This window comes from Columba livia, chromosome 17 (genome assembly GCF_036013475.1).
Source record: "Columba livia isolate bColLiv1 breed racing homer chromosome 17, bColLiv1.pat.W.v2, whole genome shotgun sequence".
Classification (NCBI taxonomy): Eukaryota; Metazoa; Chordata; class Aves; order Columbiformes; family Columbidae; genus Columba; species Columba livia.
The window spans coordinates 13,210,366-13,235,610 of NC_088618.1; the positions used below are offsets into that span (position 1 = coordinate 13,210,366).

The following is a 25,245-nucleotide window of genomic DNA, read 5'->3' on the forward strand; positions in this document are numbered from 1 at the left end:
GGGTCTCACCATCGTCTCCCAAACCCACACCTGCCAGGACATCCCACTTTCCAGCCCCGTTCCCCACATCCCGTCACTCCCCGCTCCTTAAGGACCGTTTTCGCGGCCACATTTTGTTGCTCCTCAGCGGCACCAAACAGCCCTGGGAGCTGGTTGTGCTCAGCCAGCTGGAAAAAGCATCTCGGTGATGAACGTCACTGAGAATGGTGGCAAAGCCATCCCAGCCCTGTGCAGAGGATGCGGCTGACAGGTCCCGAAGGAGCCTCGTGGATGGTTTCCGTCAGGATTTGTTTCCTCCGGGAGCGGTGGGCTGGCCTCGCCGGTGCGGTGTGTGCGGGGGCTCCATCCTGCATCTCAAGGGGTTGGGGACAGCGTGACACGAGAGATGTCGCTGGAAGAGGATGGTGTGTCCAAGGGGAAGGCGCAGATCTTTGGGTTTTTGCAGCTGTGACCACAAGTACGTCACGTCCTTTGGTGGCAGGCGGCAGCCAGCGGCGTTTTCATTGCTGCTGACAGCTGTGGCTGCAGCTGTGGAACACGTCACGTCAGGCTGCGCCCGTGTCCGATGCGCCTTTGTCCTGGGGAAAGGGCAGCATGGCTCCTCCTGGAGCTGGGGACGTGCAAGCAAACGCCATAACGTGACACACACCGGTCTTGGTTTGTCATCGGCCAAGGTTCAGCCTGGAGAACAGGAGCCGAGGGGAGACCTCGCTGTCTACAACTGCCTGAAAGGAGGTTGTGCCATGGAGGGAGTTGGTCTCTTCTCACAAGTAGCAAGTGACAGGACAAGGGGAAACGGCCTCAAGTTGCGCCAGGGGAGGTTGAGGTTGGATGTGGGAACAATTTCTTCCCCAAAGGGCTGTGGGGCATTGGAACAGGCTGCCCAGGGCAGTGCTGGAGTCACCATCCCTGGAGGGGTTTAAAAGGCATTTAGATGAGGTTCTCAGGACATGGGGCAGTGCTGGAGTTAGGTTATGGTTGGACTCAGTCATCCTGAGAGACTCTTCCAACTGGAATGATTCTATAATTCTAAGGTGGGGGCAGCCGAAACAGCCTCGGCTGGGGATGGTTTGCTTGGGGTGCCCCAGGGACCCCCTGCGGACAGGGCCAGGAGGGAGCTGAGACACGGCCAAGCTGCCTCAGTGTGAGCCCTGACTCCTCGTGGACCACACGACCAGCCGTGGGGATCGGGGAAAACCCAACAGCCAAGTTCCGACAAGGGCTGGGATTCATTTCCCCTCAATAGCGACCTCCCTGGGGAGATGCCATGTCTGAGCTGCTCGCCCCGCTCCCTGCAGCCCCGGGGAGCCCGTGGGCTGGTTCTGTGGTGCTGCCCCTGCCCCAGACTGGGGGTCCAGGGCACGTTTTTGGCTCAGGAATGGGCTCTGTTGATAGGGATGGTGGTGGAAAAATACACCCTGAGCCCTGTTCAGTGCTACTGTCACCTCTGGTGAGCATCCCCATGGAACTCTGTGCTGTGGCTGTGGAAGGTATAAAACCAAATTAAGAACTTTAATTTGCTTGGCCAGCTGGGGCGCTGGGCTTGGGGGATCTTTCTGCAGGACGTTCTCCTGCTACCACCCTCAGAATCGGTTCTCTTCCACCGAGCAAACGTGCCGCTTGCCCATGGTGACGCGCGGTGGTTTGGTCAGACCGTGGGCAGGGCACTCGTGCCAGTGTCTGAATTACAGAGCAAGGGGCTGCAGAAAGGTGGCCTGACCGCCTTCTGGAAACAGGGAATAAACCCTGTGCGCAGTCCAGCTGGCCCCAAAATCCACCAGAACACAAGCTGTGGGATGCTGCCAGGAACAAGCATCGTCCTGACCTGCTGCGTGGAGGAGCTGCTGCCTCTGGGGCAGCGAAGACCATCCCGGTCACCTCCCCAAAACCTGCGCTCGGTGCAGAACATCTGCAGCACTGACATCCACTTCTCCATCACCTGGGTTTTTTTTAATAAGGCTGTGAATGCAGCATCTCGGTGCAGATTTCCCTCCGCGTGGATCCTCTGCAGCCCTGGGATGGGAGGAACTGAGGATTTATCTGCTGTGATTTTTATTTAGGACGTTGATTTCCATTGACTGATGGAGCGATTTCTCCTCTGCACCCCACGGCTCCCAGCTCCTGGTGATGTGCTGGAGCCTTCGTGTGGCTCTTCTGTAATTACTTAATTTTCCCCTTATTTACCCTAATTTACTGTTATACCTTACAAACCATGTTTAATTGTAGCAGGATAATGACAGGTGATCTCCTAGCACATAATTTTAAGGCGCTCAGCCCCCCTAAACCAGGGACAGCCAGCAGTCTCCATCCTCGGTGCCAGCAAGCGGTGCCAAAACGGGTATTTGTGTGCGGGCTGCCCGTGGAGAGGGACCTTGGGAGCAGATAATGAGCTTTGCTGGGCTGGGGAGGTCACAGCCGCTATCTCATTACTTGCCCTTGCGGTTTCATCCTCTTATTGCAATGCATCAGCGTAATAAAAGAAGCCGGCGTGCCAGCTCGGGGCAGGGCTTCATGTGAACTGGCTGGAGGTTTCAGCTCCAGGCTGGGCATGAAGGCATCAGGGCAGGGTCTGCCCGATGGTTTGTGGCCGTGGTGGCTGCCAACGGGACTTTTTGGGGTGGGGGGAGGAACAGAGTTGATTCTGGAGCACAAGGTGAAATTGCGGTGCGAAGCACCCGTAAAACCTGCTGTCTGGTCTTGCATCTCCCAGTGCCCATCTGTGCAGCCCCATGGGGTCTGTGGTTTGTGTGGGTGTCCCCATGGGGCTGGGGGTGCAGGGTAAGACCACAGGTGGGAATCGGGGGGGTCAGGCCCGGGAGCCCTCGCTGCCTGCACCAGAGGAGCTCAAAGCGGCGGGACGTGCCAGCTGCTCCGAGCTCGCGGGAGCCGCGTTCCCGTTGTGGTGCTGAGGACGTGCAGAGGGCTCTGCCCTGCTCCTGGGGATCTGCACCCCCTCTTCTGGCTGACAATCCAGCCACTGCAGCTGGGTGCTCAGGGGGAGCATTTCCTGAGCTCGGGCGGGTCAGTGTCTCTATTGCCATGACAGCACCGCTGAGTTGCTCCTGGTGTCACTGGTGGCCACAGCTGGAAGTCCCGTGGCTGAGAAGCTGATGCCGTAGCACAAACCCCTGTTCAGAGCTTGCAGGTGGTCTTTGACTGAGTTATTTTTTTGGCTGGAGCATCTTTGTGATGAGGAGACACTGAGAGAGCTGGGGCTGCTGAGCTGGAGAAGAGAAGCTGAGAGGGATCTAATCAATGGATCAATAGCTCAGGGTGGGTGTCAGAGGATGGACCAGACTCTGTTCAGTGGTGCCCAACGCCAGGGTGAGGGGCAACGGGCACAGACTGAAACACAGGAGGCTCCATGTGAACATGAGCAGAAACTTGTTTGCTGGGAGGTGCCAGAGCCTGGCCCAGGCTGCCCAGAGCGGGTGTGGAGTCTCCTTCTCTGAGACATTCCAACCGCCTGGACCCACCTGTGTGATCTGCTCTGTGACCCTGCGTGAGCAGGGCTGGGCTGGGGATCTGCAGAGCTCCTGCAACCCAACCACTCTGAGATTTCTACCTAGTAAAACTGCATGTGATTGCCTTGATTGCCTTGATTGCCTCTCATTAGAGCCTTAATGATGCTGCATCCCACCCTTGGGATGTGACCACACTGGAGAACACAGCAGGTGTGTGACAGTGTGGTCTGTGGGTTTGAATTCACTCTGCGCAGTTCGATGCTGGGACTGATCCCGCAGGAATCCAGCCGTGGACTGGGATCTGTGCAGAGAGAGCAGGCGGGAGCCCTTGGGGATGGAGGTATTAATAATCATAATGACACAAGTATGGAGTCGGGTCCTTCCGCACTGCGGGTGTTGGGAAGCCAGGGGGAGCAGAGGTGAGAACAAAGCCAAACATCTTCTTCAACATGCTGGGTACACTGATCGTTACTTTTTTTTCCAAAGCACAGAGCCAAACTCGTGTTTGTCCTTCGTGTATCAGACCTGTTTGGTTCCTGCCTCTTCCTGTGAGCGGAGGCTCCTGGCGGTGAGACTGGGGGACATGGCGGTGTCAGGATGTCACCAAAGGCACGTGTGCCCCCCCTGCGGTTTGCTTTCTTATCCTGGGGTACTCAATCCATCTGCTTTGTGCTTCTTCGCCTAAAATATGAAAACCTGATGCTTTGTGTCACTTTTCTGGTGATTCTGTGATTCATTTCTGATGTTACTAAAGGAAAAACGTCTTTCCCTGGATGAGGTTCAAATCCCGCTCCTATCCAAAGGAGACGTTTGATGAAGAAGGGATGAATTGGAGCTTTTGTTGGACAAATCCTGGTAAAATCAGGCCAGGTTATGAAAGCTGAAGCCCCGAACCTCTTGCTTGACCAGGAGATCCCTCGATATTCAGCCCAAATTTAGAGTGACCTGCCAAGAGCTGAATGAATCACATGTGGTATCCAAGTAGATGGAAACATAACCGAGTCCTGGGGATGGTTAGAAGTCTGTTAGACATTCAGAACTCTCTGGTTTTACTCGCTTGCTGTGACGCTGAGTTGGAGCTGGCCGGAGCACAAGCAGAGTTAAATTGCCTGCGAGTTGCCAGCCTGCCCCAAACTCCCATAGAATTTCCATACAAATCGTCTTTTCCTGCCTTTAAACGTAAGAAGTTCAGTGTGTCCCAGCCGGGGAGCAGCAGGGGGGTTGGTTGCAAAAGAAGTGGTGAAGCTGAGGGGACTCTGTGTTTCAGTCTAATATGAAAAATAACCTAAAAATAGAGCTCCGAGGGCTGCCTGTCCCTCATCAGACAACAGAAAGGCAGCTCGTGGGGGTGGTGGTGTCTTGTCCCCGAGCGGGGGTCATGTCCTGCGCCTGGAATTGTCCCGCTGGTGTCCGGCACGGCCGGGCTGGGCGATGCCTGCGATCCTGGTGATGTGAGGGGAACTCAAGGGACTGTGGTGGTGACTGGTGCCACCAAAGGGTTCTCCTGTCAGCCTGGGTCGTGGTGACCCTGCTGTCCCCTGCCCGGCAGCACAGGACAGGGACACTGTGCATCCTGCAAAGCATCGCTTGGTGCATCCTGTGAGCCCTCCTTAGGATCACAGATTCTTTGTGTCGGAGGGACCTTCCCAGCTCCCCCAGTGCCCCCCCTGCCACGAGCAGGGACATCTTCAGCAGCTCAGGTTGCTCAGAGCCCCGTCCAGCCTGGCCTGGGATGTCTCCAGGGATGGTTCATCCACCACCTCTCTGGCCAACCTGGGCCAGGCTCTCACCACCCTCAGGGACAACAATTTCCTTCCCGTGGGCTGAGCGTGTGTGCGTGTGTCCCTGTGCCTGCCGGTTCCCATTCCCCAGAAACGTGCCGGTCGTGGAGAGGAGAAGCTTTAGGCCGTGGTGAAGGTGCCGTGGGGGCCAGGCCGGGCCTTTGCTGCTCAGTGCAGCTCCGGGGGGCACTGGGTGTCTCCTGCTCTGCTGCCTTGGGGCGCAGGGCTCTCAGCTGCCCGTGTCCGTGTGGATGGCTCCATGGGCCTGTCTGGCTTCTCCACATTCACAGCACTGGGGATGGCGGCAGCTGCTCGGAATCTCAGGGTGTGTGTGAAGGGCTGGGCCTGCCGGGGGTGTGTGTGAGCCCAGCCGGGGGCAGCGATGGGCCCGGGGACAGGAACGGGCTGCGGGGCTGGGGCACGGCGAGCCGGGCTGCTGGGGGACATCGTGGTGGCTCTGTGGTCCCCAGGCCATTGTCTGCCTTGCAGCCATCTCCTCAGGGTGATTCAGGTTGGGGTGAACTGAGTTTAGCCCCGTGGATATGGGGCATCACGCAAAGCTCTGGGACCGGGGTCCTGGGCGAGGAGGAGGGCGGTGGTGGGGAGTCAGCTCTGGCGTCACCGTGTGCCAGCGCTGGCTCCATGATGGGCCATGCCAGGTGCTGACGTGTCCCTCCCTCCCCTCCAGGCTTGCCGCGATTTCCTGGATTTGGCCGAAACCCACAGCCGAAAATGGCAGCGGGCGCTGCAGCATGAGCGGGAGCAGCGGATCCGGCTGGAGGAGACCATCGAGCAGTTAGCCAAGCAGCACAACAGCTTGGAGCGTGCCTGCCGTGGGGCGCCCGGCCTCTCCGCCGCCAGCACCGGCATCACCAGCACCGCCAAGGGTGAGCGCCGGCGGGCACAGGGACAGGGTCCTGCGGGAACCCCACATGGATGGGGACTTGCTGCTGGGTGTCCCCAGCTGGTCAGCAGGGATGGGAAGGATGCGCAAGGCAATGCCCTGCATGCCCGTGACTTTTTTTTAACACATCCTATTATGCCATAATTATTCTTAATTGCCCTGCTGCTCCTTGCTTGGGGACTTACCCTGGAGAACAGGAGCTGAGGGGAGACCTTCTGATCTCTGAACTGCCTGAAAGGAGCTTGGAGCCAGGGGGGTCGGGCTCTGCTCCCCAGGAACAAGCGCCAGGAGCAGGGGAAACGGCCTCAAGTTGCACCAGGGGAGGTTGAGGTTGGATGTGGGAACAATTTCTTCCCCAAAGGGCTGTGGGGCATTGGAACAGGCTGCCCAGGGCAGTGCTGGAGTCACCATCCCTGGAGGGCTGGACAGACGGACATGAGGTTCTCAGGACATGGGGCAGTGCCAGGAGTGGGTTATGGTTGGACTCGATGATCTTGAGGGTGTCTCTCAACCAAAATGATTCAGTGTTTCTGTGGAGCTGCAGTGGGTCTCAAAAGTCACCGCAGTTCATGTCTGCTCCTGGTTTTGTGACGATCTTTGCCACCACAGGAGAGAAGAAAAATGTTTTTAAGTGTAGGGCTGGAAAACCCCACAGCCGGGAAGTCTCTCAGCATCACCTGAAACACGTGACATTTTTTTCCTGCTTTCATCCTGACGGGTTTCCCGGCAGACGGGGCGGTGCTGGGTGGCAGCTGCGTTAGTCGCGGTTGGGTGTTGCAGTCACGCGTGTCTGGCTCCGGCAGCCCGGTGGCGTTTCTGGAGGTGCCGCCCAGCACGGCAGGGTGGCCTCGTGTGCCTGGACTGGGGAGCAGGACACACGCTGCCGGGGCATGTCCTTGCTGTCCAGAGCTGGAAACTGGTACGGTGTCCTCTCATCGTGGGGTGGGCTGGAGAGGAGGGGACAAGCTGTAAAGGGAGACAGCGTTGGAGGGGACACAGCGGGAGGAGTGTGGGCTCTGGGGACAGTTGTGCTTGATGGGAGCACTGAGCATCTCAAACCCTTTGTGCTGACAGGGAGTGTGCAGTCTGCGAAAGGAGAGGCCAGTGATGAAGATGAAGAGACAGAGTATTTCGATGCCATGGAGGATGCACCAGCTTTTATCACTGTAACCGCAGACCCCAAGCACCACAGGTACGAGCCCCCATCCTGATGCCACAGGTCACAACCTGGCAAAACCTGCTGTGGGTGCAGGAAGAGCAGGGGAGGGAGGTTCTGCATGGTGCTGGGCTTTGGGGCAGCATCCCCTCCCGCAGGGTCCCTCTGCGCGATGTCCTGCAGCACCCAGGCTGCTCTGCCCTGCGCCTCTCTGCGCTTGCACCCCTGGAGCCAGCGAGGTGAGGATGGAGCCAGTGAGGTGAGGATGGAGCCAGCGAGGTGAGGATGGCCCCAGCCATAGAGAGGAAGGGCAGACATCAAGCCTGTGCTGCAGTAAAGCTGGGTTCTCTGCCCCCACAGCTGACGTGGGCTCGAGGGGAGCCTGGGCAGGGATGTGGAGGGAGATGCCGGGGAGCAGCGGGCAGAAGTGGGGAGCACTTTGCCTTGGTGTGCCCTGATCTGCTCCTGCACCTCCCTGGTGTCTGTCTGAGCTGGCGGCAGCTGTGGTGTGAGCCACGGTCACACCGCCGGGCCTGCTGGCAAACGGGAGGCTCTGTACACCCTGTCTGGGACACCCCGTGCTGAGCAACCCCTCCTGACACCCGCACACGGCCTCCGTCCCCCTGTTACCTTCCCTGGCGTGCTGCAGGGAGATGTTCTGGGTGATGCTGGCTGTGCTGCCCCAGCCCCGGCTCTTCCCTCCCTTTCTCTGCCCTTCCTTGTATTCACCGTCTGGTTCTTTCTTCCCCACAGGCGTTCGGGCAGTAACGTGAGCGGGGCCAGCGAGGGCCACCCCGAGGACTGGAACCTGGAGGACAGTGTGAGTTGGCTGGGCAGAGCGGGAGGGACAGTCCCGGGGGGAGAAACCGGGGGAGGGGAGCAGGAAAGCAGGAGGGTGGTGGGACTCTCCATCCAGGTCCCTCTTGGGCCTCCAGGATGGAGCAGCATTGGTTGCTTTGTGAGCCGTGTGAATACCCTCTTAAGGGAAGGGGGACAGTGTTGGGGGGTAATTACACCATTATTTCCCCCATGCCCTGGAGAAGATGCTTCCAGCCATGCTCCCCAGCACAAGCGCACACGATGTCTCCTGAGCTGTGGTTGCTGCTCCTGGGTCTGGTTGAGTCATGCTGGGTGACCCTGGCTTAGACCTGTGTTCCTTCTGTTGCTTCCGCAGGTCTTTGAAAGCTCAAATCAAAGCAGCTACAATGAGTCCACTTGCAAAGATCACCTGCCGAAGAAAAGGAGACGGACTCGCATCCCTGACAAACCCAACTACAGCCTTAACCTGTGGAGCATCATGAAGAACTGCATCGGCAAAGAGCTCTCCAAGATCCCCATGCCCGTGAGTGAGCGTGTCCCAGGCGGGCAGAGAGGGGCCTGCCGACACTGGGGGCTCGGTTTGATAGAGTCACAGAACCACAGAATTGTTTTGGTTGGAAGAGACACTCAAGCTCATTGTGTCTGACCGTTCTCCCACCCTTGGCACTGCCCCATGTCCTGAGAACCTCATGTCCGTCTGTCCAACCCACCAGGGATGGTGACTCCAGCACTGCCCTGGGCAGCCTGTTCCAATGCCCCACAGCCGTTTGGGGAAGAAATTGTTCCCACATCCAACCTCAACCTCCCCTGGCGCAACTTGAGGCCGTTTCCTCTGCTCCTGGCGCTTGTTCCTGGGGAGCAGAGCCCGACCCCCCCTGGCTCCAAGCTCCTTTCAGGCAGTTCAGAGATCAGAAGGTCTCCCCTCAGCTCCTGTTCTCCAGCTGAACCCCCAGGTCCCTCAGCCGCTCCATCACACTTGTGCTCCAGCCCCTCACCAGGGCTCTGGGCTGTACGGAGGGGTTGGGTCACAGTTCCAGGTGGCCCTGCCAGGGGCTGTGACAGCACAGCCACCCCAAGTGGGACAGGAACACATCACCTACTGCCACCCCATCCTGGGGGGCTTTTGCACTGAAGCCACCTCAATCTGCTCCGCAGCACTGATGTGTCCTCGCTGCTCAGCTCTGCTGACTCTAAGCCTGATGTCCTTCCCTGCGATTTATTCACCCTTGGACTCATCCATCTGCTGCCAGCGAGCCGGCACGGCCAGAGCGCTGAGCCAGGCGGGCGGGAGGCGGCTGTCGTCAGCAGCACGGGGCCGCAGTGCTGATTGCTGTGTGGGATACAGCTCTGACGTGGGGGCTGTTACATCAGGGACTATTTGAGTCAGGTCGGCTCTTTCTTTGGGACTGATCCCTTCTCCCGTGCTGGCTGCGGCAGCCCCGCAGTGCCCGTGTCACTTGCAGCTTCTTGCACGGGTGCCAGGGCGAGCAGGGGGGACATTGCCCAAGTGTCCTCTGCACATCCAGCCGGCGCTGAGGCAAGGAGAGAACCAGGACACCTTGAATCCTTGAGGGTTCGAGTGTCTCAGCCAGGGGCTGGAAGAAGAAGAGACTTTGTTGTTGATCCCCTGTCCCCAACCTGCGTCCTGGGGACACGCTGCTCGGGGAGCAGCCTGCTCGCACGGACAGCACGGCAGGGCCGTGTTTCACCCCAGCAACACAGAACTTCTTTATTTTTCTTGTAAAGAGCCACTTGTTAATGCAGGAGGTTCTGTGGGGACAATTTACAGCAGCTCTGGATGCTGCTGTGCTTGCTCCTTGGGGCACAGGCTCCCTGCAATGGTCAGGAGAGGGTTTGCTGGGGGCTCTGTCTGGAGGAACCCCCTCATGTGAGTGGGATGTGCATGTAATTCTTGCGGGTAAATAGCTCTGTGCCTCATGGACCCAGATGAAACGCTGCCCACACCAAAGTGCCCCCAAACCCATAGCCCGTTTTTCCAGAGCAAACAGCCCTTTCCAGGCTGCTGGGTCTCCAGCAGCTCTTCCCCAGCTCAGTATGCAGTGTGGATGGGACTGGGTGCCATCATAAGAAATCCATTTCCCCAAAAACCGTGAAACTCTGGCAGATTTGAGAGAGTTGTGAAGCAGCTGAGGGTACTTGGGGGTTATTGTGGCACTGGCTGGTGTGGGAGCAGCTCAACAAAGCATGAACTGTATTCAGGGTCCTCCTTCGCTGAGCAAAGGGGAAGGAACGTGTTACAGGGGCTGGGATGCAGAATTGATTGTATTTGGGCTGTTGTTAAAGCAGTGCCTGATGCTCTCTGAGTAAGAGAGATGAGTTTGTCTCTTCTTCGTGCTATTTCCAGCCGAGATATACAGCCCAGCGCCATCCGTTAGCATTTCCGCAGCGACATCAATATCAGATAAAGGCGTGATGGGTACAGAAATAAACTCAGGACGTGAAATACCAGCAGCTGCCTGGGCCTGGAGGGAGGAAATTTACACCTTCCATATCAATCAAATCATTCCGGGAGCTGCTGAAGCCGAGTTCAAACCCGAGAGCAATATGTTCTGCCCGCACCGCAGCCCCGGCTCAGGGATGTAATTACTCCATGTGCTCCCAGGGGCGAGCGGGTCTGCTTTCCCAGCACGGCCGTCTCGGTGAAGCGCTCAGCAGAGCGTGGGTTGCAGAGGGCTCAGCTGCTCACTGTCAGCTCTCTGGGTTATCTGTAGGGATACGGGGCGGGGGAGACGCTTTGCACCCCCTGCATGTGGCATTTCTGTGGGAGATTCACCCCAAGAACAAGCAGCCCATGGCAGGGCAACGGGGGGCGATTTAACCCCCTTTCAACGGCCACTGGCACCCTGTCTCCACAGCACGAGCTGCCAAGTGAGGGTTTTCCAGCTGCCGCTGCGGTAACTGGAGCGAAGCGGGAGCAGCCGGGCGGGGGGCTGTTTGGAACGTGGTTAATCACAGTGCAAACCCTCGGTGAGCCTGTCGTGCACACTGAGCGGCGCAAGTTGCTCCTTCCATGCGCTTCGCCCAATTCTTGGCTAATTAAGAGAACTCTCGAGACCTCATCCCCTTCCCCGGGAGACGTGATGCACTGAAAACCTCTCTGTGCCGACAACGCACTCCTTAGTTTTTCCTCTGAATGAACAGCATGGAAAAGGAAGAAAACAACTTTGGGGCTTTTGCGTTGGCGGTGGGTTCATCGTCCTTCCCCGCGGCAGGTTTAGCGTCGCCGGTGCCGAGCGGGGCTGGTGGGGACGCTGCAGCTGCTTTTGTTCCGCCGCCCGCGTCTCCCCAGGGAGTTCCCTCGAGCTGCTGCGATTCGCTTGTTGTGTGGATGTGGTGCTGCCCTTTCTACAGCTCGCTCTACGATCCCTGCTACTTAAATCCCCGAGTGGAATGATTTGGAGTTAGTTTCCTTTAGCATGAAACATGTAATGTGGCTTATAGAAGTGGTTCTCCCGTCCTTAAACGTCTGCTCCTTCTGAAATGTGTTTCTTTGTTCTGAACTGAAAAAATTAATTTCACATGATTTTGAGGCAGAAGACGTGGGACAAAGCATCTCCGTCTTCCTTTCAATTTTTTAAATTTCTATTCTTTTCAGAACAAAAAATCTTGCTAGAATCAACTGTGGGGTTTTTTTGGTTGGTTGGTTGGTTTGGTTTGTTTTTTTTTTTCAGGAGATGTTTGCAACCTGTTCAACCTGTTAGTGTAAAGCACAATTCTCTAACTGACAAAGCAATGACTTGGGGATGGAAACGGAGCTGCCCCTCCGCTCTCTGCCCTGTGGGGTGTTGCAGGTTGGGTGCTGTCCTGGGGCTGCACCCCAGGGGCAGGGACACCCTCACATGGGGCTTTCCAAGGTGTTCTGGGCAGCTGGGCTATGACCTGGCCTGGGGACGGCTTTGCCGGGGAGCAGCACCTCCCAGACGTGTCTCACATCTGGCTTGTGGCCGCTGTGGTGCTGGCAGGGAGGTGAGAGGGAGCTGTGCTGCTCAGGCTCGTTTTAGGGGTCACTGGTGCTCCGTCACTGTAAGATCGGCCAAGAGCTGCCATGTGCATTCACAGCCCAAAGGCCGATCGCACCCTGGGCTGCATCCCCAGCCTCATGGGCAGCAGGTTTGGGGGATCCTGCCCCTCTGCCCCACTCTGTGAGACCCCCCTGCAGTGCTGGTCCAGCTCTGGGTCCCCAGCACAGGACACACATGGAGCTGCTGGAGAGGGGCCAGAGGAGCCACAGGAATGACCCGAGGCTGGAACAGCTCTGCTGGGGACAGGTGAGAGAGCTGGGGTGTTCAGCTGGAGAAGAGAAGCTGCGGGGAGACCTTAGTGTGGCCTTTCTGGACCTAAAAGGGGCCCATAAGAAAGATGGGGACAGATGTTTGAGCAGGGCCTGTTGTGATAGGACAAGGGGTGATGGTTTTAAACTAAAGGAGGGATATTGAGGCCGTAAATGAGGAAGAAATTGTTGTCCCTGAGGGTGGTGAGAGCCTGTCCCAGGTTGGCCAGAGAGGTGGTGGATGAACCATCCCTGGAGACATCCCAGGCCAGGCTGGACGGGGCTCTGAGCAACCTGAGCTGGTGAAGATGTCCCTGCTCATGGCAGGGGGGGCACTGGGGGAGCTGGGAAGGGCCCTCCAACACAAACCATCTGTGATTCTATGATATCTGGTTCTCTTGTGGGGCTGCCAGCTCCCCAACACACCTCAGCTGGGAACTTCAAAGCCTTCATGCTCTGGCAGTTCGGTTCAGGGAGCACAGCACGTGTTTCTTGCCCTTATTTACTGTCTGTGTAGCCCTGCAGAGGCAGCGTGCAGGCAGCGTGCCTTGGCACATCCAGCCCCGTGCTGTCCCAGGGGCTGCGGCTTCGATTCAGCAGTTTCCAGCCACACCAGATCCGCGGCTCTTGGGGTGCATCACACTGTGCTTGGGGAGCCCGGTGTGCTGGTTGTTAGTGCTGATCAGGGTGCAGTGCCAGGAGAAAAAGGCAAAGGGTGAAGTGCTCACCTCGGCATCTCTCCTGCTCTGCTGATCCCAGCGTGTTCCCCTCCAGGTGAACTTCAACGAGCCGCTCTCCATGCTGCAGAGGCTGACCGAGGACCTGGAGTACCACGAGCTGCTGGACAAAGCGGTCAAGTGCGAGAGCTCCACAGAGCAGATGTGCTTCGTTGCTGCATTTTCAGTGTCTTCCTACTCGACCACAGTCCACCGCACCGCAAAGCCATTCAACCCGCTGCTGGGGGAAACCTATGAGCTCGACCGGCTGGAGGAGTTGGGTTTCCGATCCCTGTGTGAGCAGGTAAGCTGCTGGTGTCCAGGCAAATCATTCCTTCTCTGAAGGAGACCCAGCATCTCCTCCCTCTGAGCCATGACAGCCAGCGCGTTGCTGTTGCTGTTGGCAGGAGCAGCAGCAGGCACAGCCCAAGGCATTTCTCAGAGGCAGAGTGTGCCCATCGCAGTGTTGCAAAGCAGGAGGTGGGAGAATTGGACTAGATGATCTTTTGAGGTCACTTCCAATCGCTAACATTCTATGATTCTGTGAAGGGGAGCAGAAGGGTGTCCGTCACCCCGCTGGGTGTCCTGGCAGCCTGCGTGGGGCTGGGGCTGCTGCCACATCCCAACACTTGAGCAGAAAAGGAGAAACTCTCCTCACCCGAGCTCCCTCCCAGCCACGCTGGCGATGCTGCGAGCTCTGGCACTGTTATCCCTGTTTCTTGGGCTGGGTCTCATTTCTCTCTTGTTGAACTGAAATCTTTTAGTTTCAGAGCCTGGGGTCAACCCAAGAACCTCTGCCAGCCCTGTGCTCTAACTGCAGAGCGCATCTGGCACACGTCAGTCACACAGCAGGTCTTAATTAAAAACCTGGAGCACTTAATGAGTTGAGACCTGGGAAGAAAATTGACTGTTTAGTATTTAGCACACTTGGCTGATCTGTCCTGGATTCCTGGGGAGGGACGGGAAGTCACAGTGCGGGGGGCTGTCTGCCCTCCAGGGGATGGCTGTGCCATCTCAGGGACAGAGCAACCGTCATGTCTGTCTGTGTTCAGAAGCATCAAACAAAATCACAAACCTTGGTCAACCTGCAGAGGCTGATGCAGGTCCAGGAGCTGCAGAGCTGTTCAGCAGACCATGTCGCTGAGACCTGTGGGGGACATTTTTTGGGGTGGGCATTGCATGGGCAAGGGTCTTGCTGCTGATCTGGGCACACCGTGCTGTGCCGTGGGATGCTCACAGCAGATTTCAGACATGCGGATGGGGCACTCTGAGAATACACAGTGATGAGGCCCAGACTTGCACCAGCATCCTTGTGTCTCCTGACATGCTTTAGCTTGTCCCTGTCCCTCATCATCATCTGCTCCAAGCCTTCATACCCAGATTTGGAGCAGTCGCTGCAGCAGGTGCCGTGCTCAGCCATCAGCTCCTGGTTGGACATGCACGTGTGGACAAAGCCCCCTCGTGGTAACGAGTGCCCAGGCCTGGCAGACTCCTGCAATGCTCTGACCGAGGCAGGATGGCACCTCCTTTCACCTCCCATCACATCCCATCACTTCCCATCACCTCCTGTCACATCCCATCACCTCCTGTCATGTCCCATCACCTCCCATCTCTCTCGTCCAGGCTGTGAGGGTGAACAGGCTGTGTGGGGTCTCCTGGAAACGTGACCCCCTGCTCATGACAAAAGGAAGGGTCCTGCAGCAGCTCGTCTCCAAGATCTGTGTCTCTGCTGTCCCTTTGCACCATCCCAGGCTGCATGCCTGATGTCAGCCGGCTTCGATCGTCCCCAGGATGCCAGGTGGTTAGTCCCAGTCTTGTGCGCTCATGCCCTGGGCTGCAGGAGCCAGGATGCTGCTGACCGGAGTGTAACGAGCTACAGCTGCCAACACGCATCCCCTTCCCACACGGCCGGGACTGGAGGCAGCAGCATCTCTCCTGGCATCCCCCGGCACTTTGCTGTGAGCGTAGCAGAGCTCAGGTTCATCCCAGCGTCACACACACCGTCACCTCCCTCGCCCGGCAGTGATTCCCATCCTGCCACACAGCCCGGTTCCCCACTGGCTTTGTGCACAGCCCGGAGAAATCTGGGATCTCTGTTCTCCAGCACCCTCCTGGTCCCTGTCTCCCTGGGTTCTCATGCTGCTCAGCCAAGTGTTGTAGGAATTCGATGATTCCTTCCCAGGATGCTCAATCCGTCCCGTAGCCAGCAACATCCTCATCCTCCCGGGGTGCAGTCAGAACAACAGGGGCGTTATTACCCTGACTGGGGTACTGCCGGACAGCCCTGACCGCATCACTCTACCATCCCTTTCCTCATTTCTTCCCCCTCTTTTTCACCACCCTCCCTCTTGTGTCCCTAATTCCTTCCCAAATAAATAACCTGCCCTGAATTCCTTTTACCAGTTGGTCCCGATTTTCCTGTGTCCGTACCCAAATTCGGTGTTTCTGACACGTCCACATTAGCTGAGCACAGGCCGGGCTGGAGCCCTTGCTGACATGGCACACGAGCTTCATCCAAAATTAGACTTACTGTAACTGGGAGCAAACCCGCTCCCTCGCAGCACTCTGGAGCCTTCGGTCCATGAGCCTCTAAATCTCCCTCCTGGAGCCATCTCAAAGGGCACACTTGGTGACAGCGCAGCTCTGCGTTGGTGCTTCTTGCCCTAGTTGATGTGGGACAGACAGACAGACGCCCTTCCCACTGCTCGGAACTTTCCCTGCATGTGCTGCTCAGCTGCCAATGTGCCGAGTGAAGCGTTGGTAATCTTGTGCCTGAAATCCAGTTATCCAAATAGGATTTTCTCCTGCTGGTGACAGTGGGATATAATGGTGAGGCCCTTGCTCTGCTCATGTTTGTAATCCAGCAGCTTGGGGTGCTCAGCCTGTAATTACCTTGGTGGAATTAATCTCTGACCGGGGTGGCGTGGCCATCGGGGCGCGGTGGTTCCCGGTGATGGGAGGTGTGTGCGGTGTCGGCAGGGTGAGCCCCGGTGAGAACACAGCTCTGTGCTCGGGGTGTCCGGCCCCCACCGTGGCTTTGCGCAGCTTCTATGGTGCCGGAGAGCACGAGCTCCGTCCTTTTACACATCATCCTTGGGATGGGGGATGTCGGATCTGCTTTTCCAGCCCACTGTGTCTGCAGGAACAAAGCCAAGGTCTTGGCAGGTCAGGTCCATGTGTCTCTGACAACCTGGGGACGTGTGTACCCTGGGGGTTCCCAGTCAGGGCAGTGGGAGCAGCTGCTGGTAGGAGAGGCATTACTGGGATTACTGGTGACCTAGGCTGGATGTCAGCACATCCATGTTTCTCAACCAGGATCACTGGAGAGCAGAGCTGTGTCCTGGGGTCTCAGTACAGCATCATCTCGCAGCAATAGTTGCTCGCGTTAAGTTTATACAGCTGAAGCTTTGCTAAGCCACCAAGATGCTGAAGGGAGTGGAGCATCTCCCGTGTGAGGAAAGGCTGAGGGAGCTGGGGCTCTGGAGCTGGACAAGAGGAGACTGAGGGGTGACCTCATTAATGTTTACAGATATTTAAAGGGTGAGTGTCAGGAGGATGGAGCCAGGCTCTTCTGGTGACAACCAGTGATAGGACAAGGGGCAATGGGTGCAAACTGGAACACAGGAGGTTCCACTTAAATCTGAGAAGAAACTTGTTGGGGGTGAGGGTGGCAGAGCCTGGCCCAGGCTGCCCAGGGGGTTGTGGAGTCTCCTTCTGTGCAGACATTCCAACCCGCCTGGACACCTTCCTGTGTAACCTCATCTGGGTGTTCCTGCTCCATGGGGGGATTGCACTGGATGAGCTTTCCAGGGCCCTTCAACCCCTGACATTCTGGGACTCTGTGATTCTGTGTGTAATGAGCATTAGAAAATCCTGGCAGGAGCTCAGTGCACCTGCTCATGCTGCCGGGGAGCTCACGGGAGGTCACCCCAATGCCCAGGAAAGACTGAGGTGTTCAAGTCAGCGGAGCATCCTTAGCGCCAAAGCTGGCGTGGAGCCATCGCCTCTCCTGGGAGTCACGCCGCGATGGCCGAGTGCTCACCGAGGCTCTCCGGTGCTGGTGGCCGTGACCTTACGGCTTTTTCTCCTCTCCCCAGGTGAGCCATCACCCCCCGGCAGCCGCCCATCACGTCTACTCCAAGCGAGGGTGGACGTTGTGGCAGGAAATCACCATCGCCAGCAAGTTCAGGGGCAAATACCTCTCCATCATGCCACTGGGTAGGTGACTCGTGCCGGGAAGATCAGGACTGGCTTTTTATCCCGCTCTGCTCGTGCAATACCCCAGAGGTTAAAGCGATGTGCTGATCCCTCGGGTTCATGCAGAGCTCGGTGAGTTCCACCCTGAGCAATGTGGGAGCACAGATCTGTGCTCCCGATCACAGACACCCCTTTGATAACTTGTCTGCCTTGGAAATGGAAATTATACCAGCCGCAAAGGGAGACAGCTTTGCTCGCTGCTAACACCACAGAGGCTGTGCTTTGGAAATACCCTGCTTCCCTGTCAATGGATTTCTCCCTAAATGATAGTTAATCATTAGCTTGTTGCCTGTTCTAACCCTCTCCGTGGCAGCCAGGTGCAATAAGCTCCATTATTCCAAGGTTGTATTGGTCTCCTGCCTGTCCCTGTGCTGGGCAGCATGGTCGGGGCTGGTCCTGCCTGGGCTTGTGACACTGCGAGACAGCCAGGCAGCCTGTTTCTGACCTGCTTTGGAAATGAGTGATTTGGGTAGGCAGGAGGAGGGCAGGGGCCCTGCAGGTGTTGCAGCTCCTCCCTGCAGCAATCACGGAGTGTGCAGCAAGGGATGAGGCCAGACCCAGCCCTGCCAGGGGCTGACAATGAGCAATGCAGGTGGAGGGGCTGAGTCAGCTCTGGGGATGAGCGGGGTGCTGGGGTGTCATTGAGGGATGGAACAGCTCTGCTGGGGGGACAGGCTGAGACAGTGGGGGTGTTCGGGGAAAGGGACCTGGGGGTCCTGGGGACAGCAGGGTGACCATGAGCCAGCACTGGCCCTTGTGGCCAAGAAGCCAATGGTACCTGAGGTGGGTTAGAAGGGGGTGGTCAGTAGGTCAGAGAGGTTCTCCTGCCCCTCTGCTCTGCCCTGGGGAGACCACACCTGGAATATTGTGTCCAGCTGTGGCCCCTCAGTTCCAGCAGGACAGGGAACTGCTGGAGAGAGTCCAGCGCAGCCACCAAGATGCTGAAGGGAGTGGAGCATCTCCCGTGTGAGGAAAGGCTGAGGGAGCTGGGGCTCTGGGGCTGGACAAGAGGAGACTGAGGGGGGACTCATTCCTGGGGATCAATATGGAAAGGGGGAGTGTCAGGAGGATGGAGCCAGGCTCTTCTGGGTGACAACCAGTGACAGGACAAGGGGCAATGGGTGCAAACTGGAACACAGGAGGTTCCACTTAAATCTGAGAAGAAACTTGTTGGGGGTGAGGGTGGCAGAGCCTGGCCCAGGCTGCCCAGGGGGTTGTGGAGTCTCCTTCTGTGCAGACATTCCAACCCGCCTGGACACCTTCCTGTGTAACCTCATCTGGGTGTTCCTGCTCCATGGGGGGATTGCACTGGATGAGCTTTCCAGGTCCCTTCAACCCCTGACACTCTGGGATTCTGTGTGAGAAGAGAAGCTCCAGGGAGACCTTATTATGACCTTTCTGGACTTAAAAGGGGCTGATGAGAAAGATGGGGACAGACTTTTGAGCAGGGCCTGTTGTGATAGGACAAGGGGTGATGGTTTTAAACTAAAGAAGGGAGATTCAGGCTGGAAACGAGGAAGGAATTGTTGCCCTGAGGGTGGTGAGAGCCTGGCCCAGGTTGGCCAGAGAGGTGGTGGATGAACCATCCCTGGAGACATCCCAGGCCAGGCTGGACGGGGCTCTGAGCAACCTGAGCTGGTGCAGATGTCCCTGCTCATGGCAGGGGGGGCACTGGGGAGCTGGGAAGGCCCCTCCAACCCAAACTATTCTACAATTGAGCCCCAGGGCAGCCCGGCCATCTGCCAGTGCTGAGCTCGGGGCTGCTTCTCTCTCCGCAGGTGCCATCCACCTCGAGTTTCACTCCAGCGGGAATCACTACGTCTGGAGGAAAGTCACCTCAACCGTGCACAACATCATTGTGGGCAAGCTCTGGATTGACCAGGTCGGTGGCTGCAGGTGTGAGTTGATGGGTCCTGCCTGGCTCTGGGGAGGGGCAGGGGGCTGGAAGGGCCCTGCTGGGGGTCCCCACTGTACCCCTTCCCTGACAGGGACACTTCTTGGAGCTCTCAAAGGCTCTTCTCAAGGCCGGCAGCTCTGTGGGACAGAGTGGTCATGTGTGGGTTGGGTTTTACCCTGCTGCTCGCGAGCCGTGGGGCTGAGGGGGCGGCTGATGTAGTGGCTGCTGCCAGAATCAATGCTGCAGCTGGTGTTGGTTTGTACCCGCACGAACTACAACTAATGTCTGATTTGTCTTCTTGCAAAGTCTCTCACTCGCTGTGGTTCTGTGTCTTCCATCTAGTCTGGTGAAATAGAGATTGTTAACCATAAGTCAAAAGATAAATGCCAGCTGAAATTTACCCCCTACAGCTACTTCTCCAGGGACGTCCCCCGAAAGGTGCGTATCCAGATATCTTGCTGCTCCTTGCCACCTTGCACGGGGTGAGACCTGTCTCTTCCCTCTAAGCCGGGCTCACATGGTCCCAGTACCATGGCTGGGACAAGCCCCAGCACGGGGCTGTGGAGTCACCGTGTCACCCCTGATGGGCTGAGAGAGCTGGGGTGTTCAGCCTGGAGAAGCTCCGGGGAGACCTTATTGTGGCCTTTCTGGACTTAAAAGGGGCTGATGAGAAAGATGGAACAGACTTTTGAGCAGAGTCTGTTGTGATAGGACAAGGGGTGATGGTTTTAAACTAAAGGAGGGATATTGAGGCCGTAAATGAGGAAGAAATTGTTGCCCTGAGGGTGGTGAGAGCCTGGCCCAGGTTGGCCAGAGAGGTGGTGGATGAACCATCCCTGGAGACATCCCAGGCCAGGCTGGACGGGGCTCTGAGCAACCTGAGCTGGTGAAGATGTCCCTGCTCATGGCAGGGGGTGGACTGTGAAGGTTCTGTCAGCCCACAGTATTCTGTGATTCTCTGATGCTGTGTCACCAGGTAGGGCTGGGGGGAACCTCCAAGCCTGTTTTGGCTCTCCATGTGCTGGAGATTTAGCACTGAGACCTGGAATGGGTTGGATGTTCTGTAGACCCACCTGCATGGTCAGGATGAGCCCATGCTCCCCCCATGCAGCTCATGTCCAAGGCTGTGCAACTCCCAGCCCAGATGCTCCAGTTGGGGCACCTGGAGAAGGTTCTGCCCCCCTGCACCCCTCCGTGTCCTCTGAGCACTTCCAAACACCACCAGAGTCGTGTTCTTCTTCCAGGTGACAGGGGTGGTGAGCGACGCCGACGGTAAAGCCCACTATGTCATGTCCGGCACGTGGGACGAGAAGATGGAGTGCTCCAAGATCGTGCAGAGCAGTCACGGCAGCACCAGCATGGAGGGCAAGCAGAAAACTGTCTATCAGACGCTGTCCCCAAAGGTCCTGTGGAAGAAGTACCCCCTCCCGTGAGTCCCCCCTCGCGCGGGGTGCTGTGCTTGGGGTGCCACAGCGGGATGGGGATTCACGGTGTCACCCTGAGCCCCGCGGGGTGCAGGGGACTCGTGTCCCCAGCCTGAGGACATGGGAAGGAAGCAGGACTTTAGGTGGCTGTGTGGCTTTTTCCAGGGTGTGAGCAGGAAGCAGGAGGGGACAGCAAGTCCCTGCAAGGGGACAGTGGCTTTGGGGGACCTTTGCAGGCAGGTTTTGGGCAGCCAGGGTTACCTGTTATGTGTTTTTGGGCTGCTGGCCATGATGAGGAGATGTTGGCTCCTTTGTCTTGCTGTCCTGAAGAGCCAATTGGTTACGCATTTGCGTATTCGTGACAGAGTCGTTGCAGCCGATAATGAGCAATGTTCAGCTAAAGGACATTTTATAGATAGGTGTTAAAACAAGACCGAACTTATTGCGCAGGCTCCAGAATGTCTAAAGCTGCAAGGGTGTAGTTTCTTTTTTGGTGTTTTGCAGGTCCCTCTTCATTAGACGAGCAAACTGACTTAAAAGTGAGAGCATTTACATACCTTTAGGTTAGCAATTGCGGACAGGATTCATTCTTTTAAGGGGTAATGATCAGTCCCTGCTTTGGAGACGCTCTGTTGGAGCATTTCCCGTGGAAAGCCTCCTTCCTGCTCTTGGTGCCTCTGGTTCTGCGGTTGGGGATCCGGGAGCTCCTGATGATGCGGTTTGGTGTCTCGTCTGGGGAATATAGCACTTATGGTTCATAGGCTTGGCTTTTAGCTTCCCTGTGCGGAGCCAGCGGAGGAGAGCTCTCTGTTCCCCTGTGAGATGCCCGTTGATGCATCATCAGCATCTCGGCTTTGAGGGTGGGAGGCCGTGCTCCCTCTGCACGTGTGGTTTGGGGCAGCAGGAGCAGCCTTGGTGGGGCTGGGGTGAGACGCGAGGCCGTGAGGAGCTGGGGAGCGCTGCTCGGGGTCAGCTGCAGCTCCGCTGTCCTGACCAGGGCTCTCCGGCCGCAGGGAGAACGCCGAGAACATGTATTTCTTCTCGGACCTGGCCCTGACGCTGAACGAGCCCGAGGAGCGCGTGGCGCCCACGGACAGCCGGCTGCGGCCCGACCAGCGCCTCATGGAGAGCGGCCGCTGGGACGAGGCCAACGTGGAGAAGCAGCGGCTGGAGGAGAAGCAGCGGGCCGTGCGCCGGCGGCGCGAGGCCGAGGCCGTGGAGGCCCTGGAGGAAGGTGAGGTGCTGGGGACACCGGTGGGGACCGGGCGCCCCTCGCCGTGGGAGGGGGATGTGGCGGAGAAACCCCCCAGGTTTGGGGGGTGACGGAAGGACCTGGTGTTGATTTGGGTGGGTGAGGGAGCGCGGGGCTCCTCGGGACACGCAGCCCTCACCCCCTGCCTCTCCCCGGCCAGGCAAGGACTACGAGGGCTACATCCCGCTGTGGTTCGAGCGCAAGGTGGATGCTGTGACGGGAGAGCTGATCTGCGTCTACAAGGGCGGCTACTGGGAGGCCAAGGACAAGCAGGACTGGAGCATGTGCCCCGACATCTTCTGAGCCGCCCGGCTCACACCGGGGCGGCCGACCCCGCGCCTCGGCTCACCGGGACAGGCAGAGGGACAGAGGGGACACGCTGGCAGCGTCCCGCCGGCAGCTCACAGTGCAAACACACACAGAGTCAATACGTGCGGAAATTTGAAAAGCAAATCTCAACAGGGATTCCAAACCTATTTTTTTATGCACTAATAAATAGCATCCTTTTTTTTTAATGATGGCTTTTTCAGCGACTAAATAGGAACGAGGACACGTGGATCTGGTTTGTTTTTAGCCGAACATATTTATTGCTATCAGGAGTTGCTGCCTATATCTTTCAGCGCCTCAGCTTTATCGGCTGAGACGTTGACTTCCAAAGATACTCACGTTGTGGGGATGCCGTGCATCTGTGTGGGCTCTTTTCTTTCACATTATTTTTCCCCCCATTTGTGTGTGGACTTTATGGATTTATTTTTTTTAAAAAAGGCTGCTCTTGGTTCAGGTTCCTTCACAGACGGACAAAACCAACCTTGTGTCCTGCTCAGAAAACTATCTCCAGGGGCCGTGGCGCTTGATCCTGGAGGCTCTTGGTGGTTCCTGCAGTGCCCAGTCATCCCAGTAACACCAATTAGGATATTTCAGCTTTTTTTTTAACCTGTTTTTCTTTTCAAGAAGTGTTTGAGCAGATTCCCCACAGTCTGCTGTGTTTAGTCAAGGCTTGGGACTGTCTTTAACACGATGCTTTGTGAGAGTGATTTGAGTGAGGTTGGTTTGGTTTGGTTTTCCTGCAACCACATCCACAGGGGGAAATGGCCTCGCCGAGGCTGGAGCGCCTGGCAGACCCAGAGCGCAGCGGTTTGCGGACCAGCGATGCTCCGGCCCCGCGTACCGGTTCCCCCGACCTCGGTGCCGGGTTTGCGGCCGCGTCTCCCTGCAGAGCTGGCCTGACGCCGGGCAGGAGGAGGAGCGATGCTGCGGTGCTGCTGGGATGGAGCATCTCTGGGATGGAGCGTCCCTGGGATGGAGCATCTCTGGGATGGAGCATCCCTAGGATGGAGTGTCTTTGGGATGGAGCATCCCTGGGATGGAGCATCTCTAGGATGGAGCATCTCTGGGGTGGAGCGTCCCTGGGATGGAGCATCCCTGGGATGGGGCATCTCTGGGATGGAGCGTCCCTGGGATGGGGCATCTCTGGGGTGGAGCGTCCGTGGGATGGAGCATCCCTGGGATGGAGCATCCCTGGGATGGAGCATCCCTGGGATGGGGCATCTCTGGGGTGGAGCGTCCCTGGGATGGAGCGTCCCTGGGATATGGGGCATCTCTGGGGTGGAGCATCCCTGGGATGTAGCATCTCTGGGATGGAGCATCTCTGGGATGCAGCCCGGTCCTGGGTCTCTCACCCCATGAAGCCAGACAGGTCTGGGTGCATCCCCCAGTGTGGGGGTCACAGGCCGAGCCTGGGGGGTGCCGGGCTCTGCTTCTCATCCTCCCTTGGGGCTGGTCTGTCCCAGGAGCAGTTTCAGGTCACTAAAGCAGCCTGAGCACAGGGCAGGGGGAGCCCCATGTTCCTGCTCACCCCTCTGGCCCCGCAGGAGGAGCAGAGCGAGCCCTGACCGTGTCAGGAGCCATCGCTTGGGTACTGGCCATGTGGGCAATACCGCCGGTCCCCAGCGCCAGAGGGTGGCAGGACGCTGAAGATGGGATCTGCTGGGCCAGGGAGTGTCAAGGAGACCTGGGCACCTGCATTTGCTCCATCAGATCTCATTTTTAGTGTCTTCTTCTCCGTGTCCTCGTCGTGTCACACTGACTGCTGCCTCCCGCGGGTCAGAGGCCACCCCCAGCTGGACTGTCACATCCACCTTGGAAGATAATTAGCAATAACGAACTTTGAGGCAATGGTAACTGGAATACCCAGGCTGCACATGGGACACCTACGCAATCAGGTTCCTCAACCATCCGTCTCCTCCTGGTCGGCTTCTCCAGCACCTCCATACCCGTGATTTACAGCAAACCTACGTGTGCAGTAGCTCTAGACCTTGTACGGCGTAACCGTAGTGAGTGACTGTTGGAGTGGCAACGCCCACTGATTCACTATACCCTTTAATCTTATTTATTTGCTTCTAATTTATATATATATATAAAAATATATATAAAATTATTTTGCTTAAATTTCTATGGTACACAATAGATGAAAAATAATGAAGACAGAAGTGTCTGTCTGAGTTTTTGTAGCACGAGTACGATTCCCCGAGGTATGACATAGGGGTGATGGAGTAATTCCCAAATTAGAGAGGCAACATTTTGCTCCAGAGCTGGATATGGTAGCGTTCAAAGCTATTTCCGTCTAGAAACGATGCATTTGGGGTTTGAAGGGCAACACTTGGTATCCCCTGTGTTTGGGATGCTCCGGGCTGCGTCCCCATGTGTCACAGCAGCTGTTCGGTCTATTTACTCCTTCCCGACCCTGCCTGGAGGTTTCCCCGTCGCTCAGTGAAGCTGCTGCAGCTCTTAAATGATCCGAACGGCCGCACTTGCTGTGGGATGCAGCTGGTGAGAGCTGCCGGGTGTCCCGGCCCAGGGGTGCGGACCTCTGGGCTTTCCCCTGCCCGGGGAGCGGAGGACGCTCCCCGCTGCACCGCGGTGCCGGCAGCCTCAGCTGGCCTGGCGACTGAATCGGGTTTGTAAAACGGGCCAGAAATTGAGCTCTTCCAAATGCCTTATTTTCCTTGTTTGCTTTGTCAATGCAAGTGTCACCCTGAGCTCGGCGAGGTGACAACCCCCTGCCCGGGCTGTCCCCAGGTCAGGACTGAGCGTGCAGCAGTGGGGAGCGAGGTGTTGCTGTCAGTGCTGGCACCAGGGTCCCGCTGGGCTCTGGGAGCCCAGAGGTCCCCTCTGATGTGCCCCCATCCCTGTGTCTGTCCAGAAATCACCATCACAGCCCCTGCACTGCTCAGAGTGTGAGGAGCACCCCCAAACCAGAAATCCCCCTTTTTTAGGCTAATTTT

The 25,245-nt window shown here is 57.3% G+C and overlaps 1 protein-coding gene across 3 annotated transcripts in view; it reads left to right on the forward strand.

Moving 5' to 3' along the window:
* Positions 1 to 24,450, forward strand: part of OSBP2 (oxysterol binding protein 2) — a 127,444-nt gene extending 102,994 nt beyond the window's left edge. For 2 of the 3 annotated variants that reach the window (XM_065033951.1, XM_065033952.1), the window contains 11 exons: positions 5,934 to 6,132; positions 7,224 to 7,341; positions 8,059 to 8,125; positions 8,480 to 8,647; positions 13,190 to 13,435; positions 17,229 to 17,349; positions 19,167 to 19,270; positions 19,628 to 19,723; positions 20,530 to 20,714; positions 21,723 to 21,943; positions 22,122 to 24,450. In XM_065033951.1, coding sequence (XP_064890023.1) covers positions 5,934 to 6,132; positions 7,224 to 7,341; positions 8,059 to 8,125; positions 8,480 to 8,647; positions 13,190 to 13,435; positions 17,229 to 17,349; positions 19,167 to 19,270; positions 19,628 to 19,723; positions 20,530 to 20,714; positions 21,723 to 21,943; positions 22,122 to 22,264 — 1,668 coding nt within the window. In that variant the 3' untranslated portion in view covers positions 22,265 to 24,450. Of the gene's footprint in view, positions 1 to 5,933; positions 6,133 to 6,209; positions 6,213 to 7,223; positions 7,342 to 8,058; positions 8,126 to 8,479; positions 8,648 to 13,189; positions 13,436 to 17,228; positions 17,350 to 19,166; positions 19,271 to 19,627; positions 19,724 to 20,529; positions 20,715 to 21,722; positions 21,944 to 22,121 lie in introns of all 3 variants that reach the window. The other variant, XM_065033953.1, reaches the window with a different exon arrangement.
* Positions 24,451 to 25,245: the final 795 nt, after the last annotated feature.